Genomic DNA, 18,150 nt, shown 5'->3' with positions numbered 1-18,150 from the left:
CTAATGTACTAAACTATATCGTAACAGGTTACCACCTTTTCTCTTCCTGATCTCATATAATCAGGCTTTACATGAGAAGCCCATTTCTGAATCTTTTAAAAACAGACTTATTATATTGGATTTATCTGTGAAAATACATTAAGGGTAGTTGTACACATACAACAAATAGCACTTCAAGTGATTGAAATTGTTTTAGGGAAAGAAACAAGGTGTTCTAGTAACTTTTTAATTTTTTTTTTAAGTTATATTAGGAGACCTCTATTACCATGGTTATATTGTAATATGTTCCCAAGGAGATGTTTTATGTTGAGTTCTATCTGTGGACCTTAATAATATATTAAAATTTAATCCATCTAATCCCATGTTTGCATTTTAATGACTACCCATTCCGTGAAACCAGAAAACCCCAAAATTGCTGCATTGTCTTAATTTTACCAATTTGACTTTTCTAGGTCCCAAAGGTAACCCTGGTCTCCCTGGACAGCCAGGTCTTATAGGACCTCCTGGACTTAAAGGAACTATCGGCGATATGGGTTTTCCAGGTGAGTGATGAAAATCTTCCAAATATTTAGTCCCATTAATGAAAGGTGGTTCAATATCTCTTTTTTTGTCAGAAAAGAGACTGATGTTGATAGAATCAGACTGAAACAATATCTGAGGTAATCAGTGGGTAGAGCTCTCTTGTAACACAAAGATTTAAAATGGGAATTAAGGGACAAAATTGTAGAAACCTTAAAAGTTAAAATTCACAAACATCTTCTCTCCAACTATACCCCTTTTTATTTAAACTTCCTTTAAAAGTAGGCTTTCACATAATTCTGTTTGTGAGTCTCATTATTATCTAACTCAGAGTTTGCAGAGCTTTTAAAAAACCTTTTTGCTTGGTCATATGCATCTTAGATAAGCCACAAGTAAAGCATATTTTGTAAAATATTATATACTACCTGTTTTCAACAGGGCCTCAGGGTGTGGAAGGGCCTCCTGGACCTCCTGGAGTTCCTGGACAGCCTGGCTCCCCAGGATTACCTGGACAGAAAGGCGACAAAGGTGATCCTGGTATTTCAAGCATTGGTCTTCCAGGTCTTCCTGGTCCAAAGGTAATCTTTGGCATATACTTTAGGCATATACTTGAGCAGATATGAAATTTTTTAATACTATGCTCATTCCTAAGTTTTCATTAAACAAACTATAGAATGACATAGTATATTCTGGATAAGAGATTTATTCCTTTTCTTTTCTCTTAGTTGATAAGAAGATACGTTTTAGGGTTTGTGGCCAGTCCAAAAAAAAAAAAAAAAAAAAAGAAAGAAAAATCCTTCTGGTTTCTATGTTTTTCTTTTATATTAATTTCTGGGTATACTTCAATAATCTCAATGCCTAGTTTTGTCTGATCTTGTTAGTCCATCCCTTTTTAGTGATAGAGTTGTTTGTCTTTGTCCCAATATTATTAACTAATTTGAAAAGACTTATAAACAAAGTGACAGTTAATGATAATGTAGTAGTATTCTTAACTGCATGTCTGAGATAGTCCTTTGAATACAGTTTTACAATTCCCTCTGCTTCTCTCTTCAATGTGAAAACTTTGGTAGTGTTTCTCAAGTAATCAAATTTAGAATTTGTTTCAGAGTCACTGGACTCAACAGGAATTTATTTGACAATTGTTTAGTTCCATGTCAAAAGGTAGTAACTCCTTAATCATGTAGTCAGACCACAGACCTAAAGAGTATTAGAAAAGGAATTTTGGTATTCAGTTTTCATGGAAATAGTGAAAGTTCCCACTGATATAAGAATTTACTGAATTATATGTAAGATAATTTTTCTTTTAATATTATATAAAAATACTTTATTTTGATCATCTAATTGATCAGTGTCTTATAAAGAGATAATCAAGAGAAGTTTCTACATGTTCATTTCAGTTTAACAATGTAAAGTTTCTTGAAGTGAATTTTAATTTTCTCTGTTGTATTTTACCAGTGACATATGAATATATGATTTTACTAAAAATAATATAGACATATTGAGAGTAAGAGTGAAAATCTTCTTCATGCCCCATCCTCTTTTTACCATTCCTTTCCTCATAGAGGCCCACTGTTAATAGTTAATATATAAATTTGAATTCCTTGTTCTACACATTTATATATATACATATAGAGTTTGGGGTTTTTTCTACACATTGGATATATGTAGAATCATGGTATGCATGCTATTCTATACCTTGCTTTATCACTTACCCCTTTTTATTTCTTTTTTCAATATATCTTAGACAATTTTCTTTGTCGTCGTACATTATATCTGTGGACATATATGTAGCTATTTATAATGTATAGTTTCATAAAAGTGAAATTGTTGGATCAAAGGATAAGTGCGTTTAAATCTTTGGCTTTTTAAAACATTTATAATAATGTAACATATGAACTTGATTTTAAAATACAACCAGTATGAAAAGATGTAAAATAAAAAGTCTGCTTTTTACATGTTCACAAACCCCAACTCCCCAGTTCTTCTTCTTCAGGGTAACCACTTTTAGTAGTTTCTCACGTATTCTTTAAGAAAGGTTTTCTAAATGCATTTATATGCATGCATATACAATATTTCATCAATTTTAATACTCATTTTTTACATCCAAAAAATATCTGATGTTGGAATGCATCTTATTATGATGGAAAGCATACTACAATTAAAATTGTAAGTATTTTTTCCAAATTGTTGATACATGAAATAATGCTGGACCTTCCAAATGTAGATGTTTTCTCATATATTAATTTATACACACAAAATTATACTTTACATCTGCTATGTACCTAGCTGTCATCACTTAGTAAATCTTGACAAACTTTCTTTATCTGCCTATAAATGTATGCCTAATTATTTTTCATAATTATACAGTATTTTTCTGGGGGTTCACTATAAATAATTTAACTTATTTTGAATACTAAAATTATTTCTAGGTTCATGATTATAAACATACTTTGCACTGAAGATTCTTATCCATATTCTTACATACATATCTTAAGAATCTTTGGTAAATATCACGATAGAATAAATTTGAGCAGTTGCTAGAACCCAGCATATATGTGCCTTTTCAATATCTATATTTACTGCCAAATTTTCCAATTAAGTAACTCTACACCTTTATACTTTCATGATTAGTATAAGAGATTTTTTCCTCATTCTACAGATATTGGGTGTTACCAACTTAAAATTTTTACCAATCTAATGGGTGAAAAGTAGTGTATCATTATTGTTTATATTTGAATTTTCCTGATTACAAGTGGGGTTTCAGATGTTTTTAACTCTTTTGTAAATTGTCTATTTATACTCTTTGCCTCACTTTTTTAGGAGAGGACTTGGTTATGTATTTCCTACTGATTTGTAAAAGTACATTATAAATAGTGAAGATGCATCCACTGTCTGTTATATTTGTTGCAAATATTTTCTCCCAGTCAGTTGTTTGTCTTATAGCATGTTTACTGTGCATTTCATTATGTAGATGTTTGAAATTTTTACATAGGCAAATTATGTACTCATTTATTTATTCATTCACAAAATATCTATTGAGTATGTATGATGTACCAGGTACTGTTTTAGGTGCTGGAGATACAGCCTGAACAAAACAGACAAACTTTCACTGCCTTCATGGAGCTTATATTTAGTCAAGGAGTCATACAATAAACAAAATAAATAAGTCTGTATTATGTTAGAACGTGATAAATCTCATGATGAAAAAAAGTAAAGCAAGACTTGATGATAGGAATTTCTGGAAATTGTTATATTTTGAAATAGGTTACTAAGGGAAGGTGTCTCTGATAAGATAGAGCAATGACCTCATTGCAGTAAGAGATTAAGTCATACAAAAACCCTGAGGTGTGAGCATACCTGACATGTTTGAGAAACATAAATGAGGCCATTGTGTTAAACAGAATGAGTGAGGTGAAACTAAGTAGGAGATGAGATTAGATTGGTAATGGGGGAAAGATTATCTAGTGTCATATAGGTCATCATAGTAGGGGCTTTTTACTCCTGAGTGAATGGGGGAAGAAATGGAAAGAGTTAACATGATTGTACATTAATTTTAAGAACTATCACAACACTTGTTTTGGAAAGAGATCGTAGAGGAGCAAGGGTGAAAGCAGGGAAACCAGTTATGATGATATTTAAATAATGCAAGCTAACAATGTTGATGGCTTAGATCAAGATAGTAGCAGGGGAAGTGATAAGAAATGGACAGATTCTGAATATATTATATATGTCAAGCCAGGAAGATTTGTGTATTGAATATGAGAGAGAGGAATCAAGAATGACTCCAGCTTTTATCCTGAGGAAATAGAACGCAGTTGCTATATACTAAAATAGAAAAACTTTGAAAAAAGCGGGTTTAGTGAGAAAGATCAGGAGCATAGTTTTTATTTTATTTATTTATTTATTTATTATTTATTTATTTATTTTATTATACTTTAAGTTCTAGGGTTCATGTGCACAATGTGCAGGTTTGTTACATATGTATACACGTGTCGTGTTGGTGTGCTGCACCCATTAACTCATCATTTACATTAGGTATTTCTCCTAATGCTACCCCTCTCCCATTCCCCCACCCCAGACAGGCCCCAGTGTGTGATGTTCCCCTTTCTGTGTCCAAGTGTTCTCATTGTTCAATTCCTACCTATGAGTGAGCACATGTGGTGTTTGGTTTTCTGTCTTTGCAATAGTTTGCTCAGAATGATAGTTTCCAGCTACATCCATGTCCCTACAAAGGACAAGAACTCATCCTTTTTTATGGCTGCATAGTATTCCATGGTGTATATGTGCCATATTTTCTTAATCCAGTCTATCATTGATGGATATTTGGGTTGGTTCCAAGTCTTTGCTATTGTGAATAGTGCCACAATAAACATACGTGTGCATGTGTCTTTATAGCACCATAATTTATAATCCTTTGGGTATATACCCAGTAATGGTATGGCTGGGTCAAATGGTATTTCTAGTTCTAGATCCTTGAGGAATAGACCAATAACAGGCTCTGACATTAAGTCAATAATTAATAGCCTACCAACCAAAAAAAAGTCCAGGACCAGATGGATTCACAACCGAATTCTACCAGAAGTACAAACAGGAGCTGGTACCATTCCTTCTGAAACTATTCCAATCAATAGAAAAAGGGGGAATCCTCCCTAACTCATTTTTTGAGGCCAGCATCATCCTGATATAAAAGCCTGGCAGAGACACAACAAAAAAAGAGAATTTTAGACCAATATCCCTGATGAACATCGATGCGAAAATCCTCAGTAAAATACTGGCAAACCGAATCCAGCAGCACATTGAAAAGCTTATCCACCAAGATCAAGTTGGCTTCACCCCTGGGATGCAAGGCTGGTTCAACATACGCAAATAAATAAATGTAATCCATCATATAAACAGAACCAAAGACAAAAACCACATGATTATCTCAATAGATGCAAAAAAGGCCATTGACAACATTCAACAGCCCTTCATGCTAAAAACTGCCAATAAACCAGGAATTGATGGAACATATCTCAAAATAATAAGAGCTATTTATGACAAATCCAGAGCCAATATCATACTGAATGGGCAAAAACTGTAAGAATTCCCTTTGAAAACTGGCAAAAGACAGGGATGCCCTCTCTCACCACTCCTATTCCACATAGTGTTGGAAGTTCTGGCCAGGGCAATTAGGCAAGAGAAAGAAAGAAAGGCTATTCAGTTAGGAAAAGAGGAAGTCAAATTGTCCCTGTTTGCAGATGACCTGATTATTTAGAAAACCCCATCATCTCGGCCCAAAATCTCCTTAATCTGATAAGCAACTTCAGCAAAGTCTCAGGATCATAGTTTTCTGATTGTTTATATTTTGTTGTTGAAACAGGAAATTCATCAATTGAGGGGGAGAGGGAGGAAGAGGTAAGGAAGGTTTGAGGCTTGTCACATAGATTTTAGGATTTTTTGGAAAAAAGTCTTCTACTTATGAAGACTTCTACATCCTGAGATTAGAAAAATAGATTTATATATTTCTTACAGAATTTTCATGGTTTCATTCTATACATTTGCATTTTAATGCATCTGAATTTTTCTGTATGTTGTGTGAGGTGAGAAACTAACTTTATTTTTTTTCCCTAATAAATATCCAGTTGACTGAGCCTCATTTGTTACAAACTCAATTCTTTACTCACTGGTATAAAATTCTATTTAAATTTTTTTTTCCAAATTTGTTCATGAATTTTTTTTCTGGAATGAGTGAATTTTAACATTTTACTAATGGAACCAAAATTACCATAATAAATTGTCTCTAGATCTTTAATGGATGGTAGCAGAAAAATATGGTTTAATTGGTAAATGTCCAAAGTATATTCAACTCTACAAGCAAGAGGTTAGCTTTTAGTTTTTCTGTGTGACCTACAAGTATATTTCAGTAAGCAAATTTTACACTAAATTTGGAAACTTAACAAAGATGATACTGTAGAAATATTGTAAAGTAGTCTGTTGTTTCTTTCAGATGGTATTATTATACCTTAAAATAGTGACATGTTGAAAAAATAAGATTTTTTAGCTCAGTTCTATTAGGTACAGGTGATCTTTGCTTTGCACAGTTCTGATATGCACAAATTTCAGTTATCATTACTTAACACCAATCCACAACAGCATTGTTTAAATTTTAGTTGCTATGATATATTAGCTCTTCCATTTATAAATCACCATCTAAATAACAGATGTGCATTACAATCAGTGGTCAGTAATTTCACTTCTTTCAAATTCTGTCACTAATTAGTAACCATGCATCTGTTCAGTTTATGCACTGACAGTAAAGCATTTAGTTGTGTCACCTCCTTGTCTCCCAGTGGTAAACCAATGTGACATTTTACAAAAATGGATAATCAAAAGAGAAAATTAGCCAACAAAGAAGAAACTGCAGCAAAAAAAAAAAAAAAAAAAAAAAAAAAACGGAAAGTGATAACACTGGAAGTAAGGTTTGAATCTAAAGTAAATGGGGTTATAGAAGAAATAGCCAATCATAGAAATGTAGACACTGCCACCATTTGAGAGACTCTAGATATGCAGCTAAGGAACTTAGTGAAGGCAAACTTATCAACATAAATTAGGAAAGGAGCACTGATGGAAAGGATGAAGATGTCACAGAGGAAGTGTTGCCATCACAAATTTCACATTAAAGGAACTCTTGGAGATATTTTACAAGTTTGAAAGTATAAAGGTTAACGTGCCGGAAGCTAATCTCAGTTTAGAAACAGTGAGACAATTTCTGTGCCAAGGCATAGAAAAGATGTGTGCTCTGTATTGTAAGTTATATGAGAAGAAGGGAGACACTGTTCAAATTATAGTATTTCTTTTCATCTAAAATGAAAGGGCTAGAGTAGATGGTGTCTAAAATTTCTGGAATTCTCAAATATAATGATTCTATGGAACTATACGAATCTGTAATGTTCTTTTAATATAGTGTAATGATTCTAACCTTCATCACTCCTTTTTAAAATCTAATCATACTACAGATTCATCCCTTTCATAATCCCAGATGGCTTTTATGCTGAAATTGACAAGTGTATCCTAAAATTCATATGGAAGTGCAAGGAACCCAGAATAGTTAAAGAAATCTTGAAAAGAAGAGATTTGGAGGACTCACTCTTCTGGATTTCAAAACTTACTACAACTATGATACCAGCACTGGACAGACATAGAGATTGATGGAATAGATAGAGTCCAGAAATACCCATACATTTTTGGTCAACTGATTTTCAACATAGGTACCAAAACAATTTAAAGGGGGTTAAAAATAGTCTTTTCAACAAATGATGCTGGAACATGGATGCAGCTGGAGGCCACTATCCTAAGCAAATTAATGCAGAAGCAGAAAACCAAATAGCACATATTCTCACTTAAAGTTTGGAGGTAAGCATTGGGTATACATGGACACAAAGAAGGGAACAATAAATTCTAGGTATTCCAAAAAGGGGTAGGGAGTGGGGGAAGTGTCGACAAACCTGTTGAGTACTATGTTCACTGCTTGGGCAATGGGAACATTAGAAGCCCAAACATCAATGTCACATAATATACCCATGTAACACACCTGCATACGTAACCCCTGGATCTAAAATGAGAAACAAAACAAAAATCAAATGATTCTGGGAAAAAAAGGATACCTATCTGCAAAAGAATGAATCTGGACCCCTATCTCATACTGTATGCAAATATTAACTCCAACTGGATTACTGACCTAAATATAAGAGCTAAACCATAAACATATTAGGATAAAAAAATGACTAAATTCTTGTGACCTTGCATTAGGTAATGGTTTCTTAGCTATGACACTAAAAGCACAAACAACTAAAGGAAAAATAAATTGGGCTATATTAAAATTCATTAGGTAATGGTTTCTTAGCTATGACACTAAAAGCACAAACAACTAAAGAAAAAATAAATCAGGCTATATTAAAATTTAATATGTTTTCTGCTGCAAATGATACCATCAAGAAAGTGAAAAGACAGCACACAAGATGAAAGAAAATATTTGCAAATCATATACAAGATAAAGGATTTGTATAAAGAATATATAAAGAATTCTTATAATTCAACAGAAAGCAATAGCTCAGTTTTTAAAAGTGCACAAAGTGAATTGAACCTAACAAACATATACAAAATATTCTATCCAAGAAAAATGCAGAATATACATTTTTGCAACTGCACATGGAACATTCTCCAGAATAGACAATATATTAGGCCACAAAATAAGTCTTCATACACTTAAAAAGATTAAAACCACACAGCATGTATTTTTTAATCATGATAGAGTGAAATTAGAAATCAACGGCAGAAAGTAAACTGGAAAATCTACAAATGTGTGTAAATTAAACAAGACGCTCTGAACCAGTGAGACAAAGAAGAAATCACGAGGGTAATTAGAAAATATAATGTCTTGTCTTTTTTTTCTTTTTTTTTTTGACGGAATCTTTTTCTATTATCCAGGTTAGAGTGCAGTGGCATGATTGTGGCTCACTGCAACCTCTGCCTTCCAGGCTCAAGCAATTCTCATGCCTCAGCCTCCTGAGTAGCTGGGATTACAGATACACACCACCATGTTTAGCTAATTTTTTGTAGAGATGGGGTTTTGCCATGTTGGCTAGGTGATCTTGAACTCCTGACCTCAAGCAATCCACCCTCCTTGGCCTCCCAAAGTGCTGGGATTACAGGCAGGAGCTACCAAGTCTGACAGAAAATATAATGAGACAAATGAAGATGAAACCACAACATACCAAAACTTACAGGATGCAGTGAAGGCAATGCTAAATGGGAAATTAATAGCTGTAGATACTTACATTAGAGAAGAAACATCTCAAATCAAAAACCTAACTTTACATCTTAAAGAACTAGAAAAAGAAAAACTAAATCCAAAACTAGCAGAAAGAAAGAAATAATAAAGATTAGAGCAGACATATAAATAAAATACAGAAATAAAAAATCACTGATGAAGTCAACAAAACTAAAAGTTGTTTCTTCAAAAAGATAATAAAATAGAAAAAGTTTTAGCTAACTTTACTAAGAGAAAAAGAAAGAAGACTCAAATAACTAAAATCAGAAATAAAAGAGGAGACATTACTACCAATCTTACAGAACTAAAAATATATGAGACTGCTATGAACAGGTGTTTGCTAACAAATTAGATAACCTGGATGAAATGTGCAAATTCCTAAAAAGGAATTTGTTTTCAAGGTCTTCCAAAAAATTGAAGTCGAAGGAACACTTCCAAACTCATTATATTATGCCTGGATTACCCTGATACCAAATCCAGACAAAGACACTACAATAAAAGAAAGCTACAGACTAAAACCCCTTATGAATATTGATGCAAAAAATCCTTAACAAAATACTAGCATACTAAATTCAACAGCATATTAAAAGGATTATATGCCATGGTCAAGAGAGATTTATTCCTGGGATGCAAGGACAGTTCAACATACAAAAATCATTAGTGTAATACATTATCACACTAACAGAATGAAGTGTTTCTGTGCAGAAATACAACTTCATTTCTCTTAGTAAAATACCTAGGATTGGAATTGCTGAGTCATATGATAACTCTTTATTTAACTTTTTGAGGCACTGTCAAATATTTTTTCACAGCAGCTGAATAATATTTTATTTCAAAACATTTTACAAAGTTACAGTAATCAAAGCAGTGTGGTACTGACATAAAGACAGCAAATAGACCAATGTAATAGGGAGACCAGAGATAAAATCTCTGGTTTGTAGTTGAATGGTCTTTGACAAGGGTGCTCAATGGGGAAAGGTGTTCAACAAATGGGTGCTGGGTAAAATGAATGTCCATATACAGAAGAATGAAGTTGAACCCTTTCCTTACATCATATATAAAATTAATTCAAAAAGCATCGAAGACCTAAATGTAAGACCTAAAACTATAAAACTCTTAGAAGAAAACATGCGGCAACATGCCTCATGACTTTAGATTTTTTTCAATGATTTTTTGGATATGACACTGAAATCACAGGCAACAAAAGAAAAAACAGATAAATTGGACAACATCAAAATTATAAACTTTTGTACATCCAAGAACACTACTAATAGAGTGAAAAGGCAACTCATGGGATGGAAGAAAATGTTTGTAAATTGTATATCTGGTGAAAAGATTAATTTCCAGAATTTTAAAAAGAACTCTTACAAGTCTATAACAAAAGCCATCAAACAACCCAATTCAGAAATAAGCAAATGACTTGAATAGACCTTTCTCCAAAGATTATATACAAATGACAAATTAGTACATTAGAAGATGGTTAACATCACTAATCATTGGGGAAATACAAATCAATTTCACAGTGAGATAACACTTCATACCCATTAAGAAGGCTATGATATAAAAAACAGTAAATAACAAGTGTCAGTGAGGATCTGGAGAAGTTGGAACTCTTGTGTATTGCTAGTAGGAATGTAAAATTGCGCGGCCACTGTGGAAAACAGTATGGCAGTTCTTCAAAAATTTAAACACAGAATTATCATATGATCTAGCAATTTCACTTCTGGAGATATATCTAACATAATTGAAAACAAAAATGAGGCCTAAACAGATGTTTTTGTAGCCATGCTTACAGCAACATCATTCACAAGTCAAAAGGTGGAAGCATCCCAAATGTCCATTAATAGAGGAATGTGTAATAAAATGTGGTATGCACATAGAATAGATATTATTTGACCTTAAAATGGAATAATATTCTGATACATACTACAACATGGATTAACTTTGAAGCCGTTATGCTAAGTGAAATAAGCCAGTTATAAAAAGACAAATATTATGTGACCCGAGTTATATGAGATACCTAGAACAGTCAATTTCATACAGACAGAAAGTAGAATGGTAATTGCTTAGGGTTGGGGAAGGGGAAAATAAAGAGATATTGGCCAAAGGGTACAAACATTTGGTTAGTTATAAGATGAATAAACTCCAGGGATCAAAGGTACAGCATGGGCACTATAGTTTAAAATATCGTGTTGTATACTTGAAATTTGTTGAGAGTAGATCTTAATTGCTTTCACCACACACTGAAAAAAAAAAAAAAAACTGTAACTAGGTGAAGTGCTAGATGTGGTAACTAATTTCATTGTGGATATGAGTATAACGTTTCAGTTTGGGATGATAAAAAAAATTCTGGAGATGTATGGTGGTGATGGTTGCAAAACAGTGTGAATGTTGTTTATGCCACAGAACTATACCCTTAAAAATAATTTAAAAGGTAAGATTTATGTTTTGTATATTTTGATACAATAAAAAGCCACACAAAATGAAGATATTAATTAGCTTGATTTAATCATTTCACAATGTATATATGTATCATAGCATCACATTATACTCTATAAATGTATATAGTTTTTATCAGTTACAAATAAAATATTTTTAAGTGAAAAAATGAACAAAGGAATTGAATAGCTATTTCTTCAAGAAAGATGTACAAATGGCCAATATGTACATGAAAAGGTGTTTAACCTCATTAGTCATTATGAAAATGCAAAAGAAAACCACATTGAGATACCACTTCACACTTACTTGAGTAGGCATAATAAAGAGAGAAAATAACAAATGTTGGCAAGGATGTGAAGAAATTGGAACCCTTTTGCATTGCCAGTGGTAATGTAAAATGATGCAGCTTCTGTGAAAAAATATTTGACAATGCCTCAGAAAGTTAAATAAAGAGTTATCATATGACACAGCAATTCCACTCCTAGGTATTTTCCCAAGAGAAATGAAGCTGTATTTCTGCACAGAAACTTGTACATGAATGTTCACAGCAGCCAAAAAGTGAAGAAAACCCAAAACACAAGAATGGCTAAACAAAGTGTGCTATCCCAGAGAAAATTGAGGAGAGTGAGGATCATCATGGTGGACAGGAGACAGGACTAGATCGCAGCTCCAACTTGGACAGACAGAGCAGCATACAGAGGCATGCATTGTGAATTTAGTTCCAGATCAACTGCAACAACAAACCAGTAATCACAAGAGGATGCGCAGCCCCTCTGAAGGAAGTGGACTTCTCTTGCAGGACCCGGGAGACACTCCAAATACTGTGAGTGCCCCAAATACAGAAGTGGAAAGTGAAGATCCTTCTCTCCCAAATACACACCCCCACTGGAGAAACTGGAGGTCTGTTCGTGGGAGAAGTTTCTGACCTTACCTGGAGCTGAGTCCACTTAGAGAGCTGAGTGAAATACAGGGGTAGAGGAAGCAGCAGGAAAGGCCCTGGAAGCTTGCTGGGTCACCAAGCAGGCCATTCCTGCCTGGCACCACAGGGATCCATCGGGAGGGCAGCCAGAGGAGTGGAGGAAAGCACCATAGGGAGAAGGAAGCCTCCAGCTGAACTTTGTAACAATTTGAACCAGGCGAGAAGCCTCCTGGCCAGAACTCGGGGGAGGGCATGAATCCAGTGTGCAGACTCCACAGATGGGGGAAGAACCAAGCCCTTTTCTTTTGCAACTTGGAGGCAGGTAGCCTGGGGCAAGTTCTCAAGCCCTGCTCACCCACCACCTGGAAACAGACTTGGGACTGTTAATAGGGGCACGATGGGAGTAAGATCTGTCCTTTGATTTGTGTGGGAGCTGGGTGAGGCCTGTGAATGCTGGTTTTCCCCCACTTCTCTGACAACCTGCATGACTCAGCAGAGGCAGCCATAATCCTCCTAGGTACACAACCCCATTGACCTGGGAACCTCATCCCCATCCCCCACAGCAGCCACAACAACACCTGCCCAAGGAAGGTCTAAGCTCAGAGGTCCCTAGCCCTGCCCCCAACTGTTGGGCCTTCTGTATCCACCCTAGTAGCTGAAAACAAAGGGCATAAACTCTTGAGAGTTCTAGGACCCCACCTACCTCTGGTTCCTCTCCATACTACCACAGCTGATGCTCTCTGGAAAGTGCCACCTCCTGGCAGGAAGCCAACCAGCCCCAAAATAGAGCATTAAACCACCAAAGATAAGAACCCTCACAGAGTACATTTCACCCCCTGCCACCTCCACTGGAACAGGTGCTCATACCCATGGCTGAGAGACCATAGATGGTTCACATCACAGGACTTTGTGCAGACAATTCTCAGTACCAGCCGAGAGCTGGATAGACTTTCTGGGTGGTTAAACCGAGAAGACAGACAACAATCACTGCAGTGCCACTCACAGGAAGCCACATCCATAGGAAAAGGGGGAGAGCACTCCATCAAGGGAACATCCCATAGGACAAAAACATCTGAACAGCCTTCAGCCCTAGACCTACCCTATGACAGAGCCTACCCAAATGAGAAGGAACCAGAAAACCAACTCCGGTAATGTGAAAAAACAAGGCTCTTTAACACCCTGTGCCCCCCCCCCCCCCCCCAAAAGAAGTCACACTAGTTCACCAATAATGGACCCAAACCAAGAAGAAATCCCTGATTTACCTGAAAAAGAATTCAGGAGGTTACTTATTAAGCTAATCAGGGAGGCACCAGAGAAAGGTGAAGCCCAGTGTAAAGAAATCCAAAAAATGATACAACAGGTGAAGGGAGAAATATTAAAGGAAATAGATAGCATAAATAAAAACAATCAAAACTTCAGGAAACAATGAACACACTTATAGAAATGCAAAATGCTCTGGAAAGTCTCAGCAATAGAACTGAACAAGTAGAAGAAATAAATTCAGAGCTCAAAGACAAGGTCTTCAAATTAACCCAAATCCAACAAAGACAAAGAAAAAAGAATAAGAAAATATAAACAAAGCCTCCAAGAAGTCTGGGATTATGTTAAGCAACCAAACCTAAGAATAATTGGTGTTTATGAGGAAGAAGATAAATCTAAAAGTTTGGAAAACATATTTGGAGAATAATTAAGGAAAACTTCCCCAGCCTTGCTAGAGACCTAAACATTCAAATACAAGAAGCACAAATAACACCTGGGAAATTCATCACAAAACAATCATTGCCCAGGGACATTGTCATCAGGTAATCTAAAGGTAAGATGAAGGAAAGAATCTTAAGAGCTGTGAGACAAAAGCACCAGGTAACCTATAAAGGAAAACCTATCAGATCAACAGCAGAATTCTCAGCAGAAACCCTACAAGCTCAAAGGGATTGGGGCCCTATCTTCAGCCTCCTCAAACAAAACAATTATCAGCCAAGAATTTTGTATCCAGTGAAACTAAGCATCATATATTAAGGAAAGATACAGTCATTTTCACACAAACAAATGTTGGGAGAATTCACTACCAAGCCACCACAACAAGAACTGAAGAAAGGAGCTCTAAAACTTGAAACAAATCCTGGAAACACATCAAAACAGAACCTCTTTAAAGCATAAATCACACAGGACCTACAAAACAAAACTACAGGTTAAAAGGCAAAAATAAAAACCCCGAAAATACCAAGGTACACAGGCAACAAATAGCATAATGAATGCAGTGGTACCTCACATCTGAATACTAACATTGAGTGTAAATGGCCTAAATGCTCTACTTAAAAGATACAGAACTGCAGAATGGATAAGAACTCACCAACCAATGATCTACTGCCTTCAGGAGACTCATCTAACACGTAAGGACTCACATAAACTTAAAGTAAAGGGGTGGAAAAAAAGCCTTTCATGCAAATAGACACCAAAAGTGAGCAAGAGTAGCTATTGTTGTATCAGACAAAATAAACTTTATAGCAACAACAGTTAAAAGAGGCAAAGAGGGACATTATATAATTCTAAAGGACCTTGTCCAACAGGAAAATATCATAATCCTAAATATACATGCACCTAACACTGGAGCTCCCAAATTTATAAAACAATTACTAATAGACCTAAGAAATGAGATAGACAGCAACACAATAATATTGAGGGACTTCAATCCTCCACTGACAACACTAGACAGGTCATCAAAACAGAAAGTCAACAAAGAAGCACTAGATTTAAACTATACCTTGGAACAAATGGACTTAACAGATACATACAGAACATTCCATCCAACAAGCACAGAATACACATTCTATTCAAAAAGTCCATGAACTTTCTCCAAGATAGACCATATAATAGGCCATAAAACAAGCCTCAATAAATTGAAGAAAATTGAAATCATGTCAAGCACTTTCAGACCACAGTGGAATAAAACTGGAAATCAAATCCAAAAGGAACCTGCAAATACATGGACTTTAAATAACTTCCTCTTGGGCCGGGCATTGTGGCTTACGCCTGTAATCCCAGCACTTTGAGAGGCCAACTTGGGTGGATCACCTGAGGTCAGGAGTTTGAGACCAGCCTGGCCAACATGGCGAAACCTTGTGTCTACTAAAAATACAAAAAATAGCTGGGCATGGTGGCAGGTGCCTATAATCCCAGCTACTCAGGAGGCCAAGGCAGGAGAATCGCTTGAACCTGGGAGGTGGAGGTTGCAGTGAGCTGAGATTGTGTCACTGCACTCCAGCCTGAGTGACAGAACAAGACTCCATCTTCAAGGAAAAAAAAAAGAAAAAGAAAAAGAAAAGAAACCTGCTCCTAAATGAGCATTGGGTCAAAAACGAAATCAAGATGGAAATTTAAAAATTATTTGAACTGAAAGATAATGATATAACCGATCAAAACCTTTGGGATACGGCAAAGGTGGTGCAAAGAGGAAAGTTCTTAGCCCTAAATGCCTACATCAAAAAGACTGAAAGAGCACAAACTGACATTCTAAGGTCACACTTCAAGGAACTAGAGAAACAAGAACAAATCAAACCCAAACCCAGCAGAAGAAAGGAAATCACCAAGATCAGAACAGAACTAAATGAAATTGACACACACAAAAAATTACAAAAGATAAATGAAACAAATATCTGGTTCTTTGAAAAGATAAATAAAATTGATAGACCATTAGCAAGATTAACCAAGAAAAGAAGAGAGAATATCCAAAGAACCTCATGAAGAAATGACACAGGAGATATTACAACTGACACCACTGAAATATTATTCAAGGCTACTATGAACACCTTTATGTACATAAACCACAAAACCTAGGAGAGATGACTGAATTCCTGGAAAAATAAAACCCTCCCATCTTAAATCAGGAAGAATGAGACACCCTGAACAGACCAATAACAAGCCGCAAGATTGAAATGGTAATTAAAAAATTAACAACAAAAAAAAGTCTAGGACTAGATGAATTCACAACAGAATTCTACCAGACATTCAAAGAAGAATTGGTACCAGTACTTTTGACACTATTCCACAAGATAGAGAAAGAAGGAGCCCTCCCTAATTCATTTTAGGAGGCCAGCATCAGCCTAATACTGAAACCAAAAAAGAAAACTGCAGAGCGATATCCTTGATTAACATCGATGCTAAAATCCTTGACAAAATACAAGTTAACTGAATCCAACAACATATCAAAAAGATAATCCACCGTGATCAAGTGGGTTTCATACCAAGGATGCAGTGATGGTTTAACATACGTAAGTCAACAGATGTGATATACCACATAAACAGAATTAAAAACAAAAGTCACATGATCATCTCTATAGATGCAGAACAAACATTCAACAAAATTCAGCATCACTTTACGATTAAAACTCTCAGCAAAATCGGCATACAAGGGACATACCTCAATGTAATAAAAGCTGTCTATGACAAACCCACAGCCAACATAATAGCAAATGGGGAAAAGTTGAAAGCATTCCATCTGAGAACTGGAACAAGACAAGGATTCCCACTCTCACCACTCCTCTTCAACATAGTAGTGGAAGTCCTAGCCAGAACAATCAGACAAGAGTAAGAAAAAAAGGACATCCAAATCGGTAAAGAGGAAGTCAAACTGTCACTCTTTGCTGACAATATGATCGTTTACCTCGAAAACCCTAAATACTCCTCCAGAAAGCTGCTAGAACTGATAAAAGAATTCAACAAAGTTTCCAGATACAAGATTAATATACACAAATCAGTAGCTCTTCTTTACACCAACAGTGACCAAGCAAAGAATCAAATCAAGAACTCAACCCCTTTTACAATAGCTGCAAAAAATAAAATAAAATAAAATAAAATACTTAGGAATAGACCTAACCAAGGAGGCGAAAGACCTCTCTACAAGGAAAACTGCAAAACACCGCTGATAGAAATCATAGATGACACAAACAAATGGAAACACATCCAATGCTCATGGATGGGTAGAATCAGTATTGTGAAAATGACCATACCGCCAAAAGCAGTATACAAATTGGACGCAATCCCCATCAAAATACCACCATCGTTCTTCACAGAATTAGACAAAAACAATTGTAAACTTCATTTGGAATCAAAAAAGTGCTCGCATAGCCAAAACAAGACTAAGCAAAAAGAACAAATCTGGAGGCATCACACTACCTGAGTTCAAACTATACTGTTAAGGCCGTAGTCACCAAAACAGCATGGTACTGGTATAAAAACAGGCACATAGACCAATGGAACAGAATAGACAACCCAGAAATGAACCAAAATACTTACAACCAACTGATTTTAGATAAAGCAAACAAAAACATAAAGTGGGGAAATGACACCCTTTCCAACAAATGGTGCTGGGTTAATTGACTAGCCACATGTAGGAGAATGAAACTGGATTCTCATCTCTCACCTTATACAAAAATCAAGTCAAGATTGATTAATGACTTAAATCTAA

The 18,150-nt window shown here is 35.4% G+C and overlaps 1 protein-coding gene across 2 annotated transcripts in view; it reads left to right on the top strand.

Annotated features, from left to right (window-relative positions):
* COL4A5 (collagen type IV alpha 5 chain) overlaps positions 1 to 18,150 on the top strand; it is a 274,761-nt gene that overhangs the window by 201,112 nt on the left and 55,499 nt on the right. For both annotated transcript variants that reach the window (XM_023203109.2, XM_023203108.2), the window contains exons 35-36: positions 453 to 542; positions 958 to 1,097. In XM_023203109.2, coding sequence (XP_023058877.1) covers positions 453 to 542; positions 958 to 1,097 — 230 coding nt within the window. The remainder of the gene's footprint in view (positions 1 to 452; positions 543 to 957; positions 1,098 to 18,150) is intronic.

Source organism: Piliocolobus tephrosceles, chromosome 12, assembly GCF_002776525.5.
Source record: "Piliocolobus tephrosceles isolate RC106 chromosome 12, ASM277652v3, whole genome shotgun sequence".
NCBI classification, from domain to species: Eukaryota; Metazoa; Chordata; class Mammalia; order Primates; family Cercopithecidae; genus Piliocolobus; species Piliocolobus tephrosceles.
This window is presented reverse-complemented; position numbering and strand designations above follow the sequence as displayed.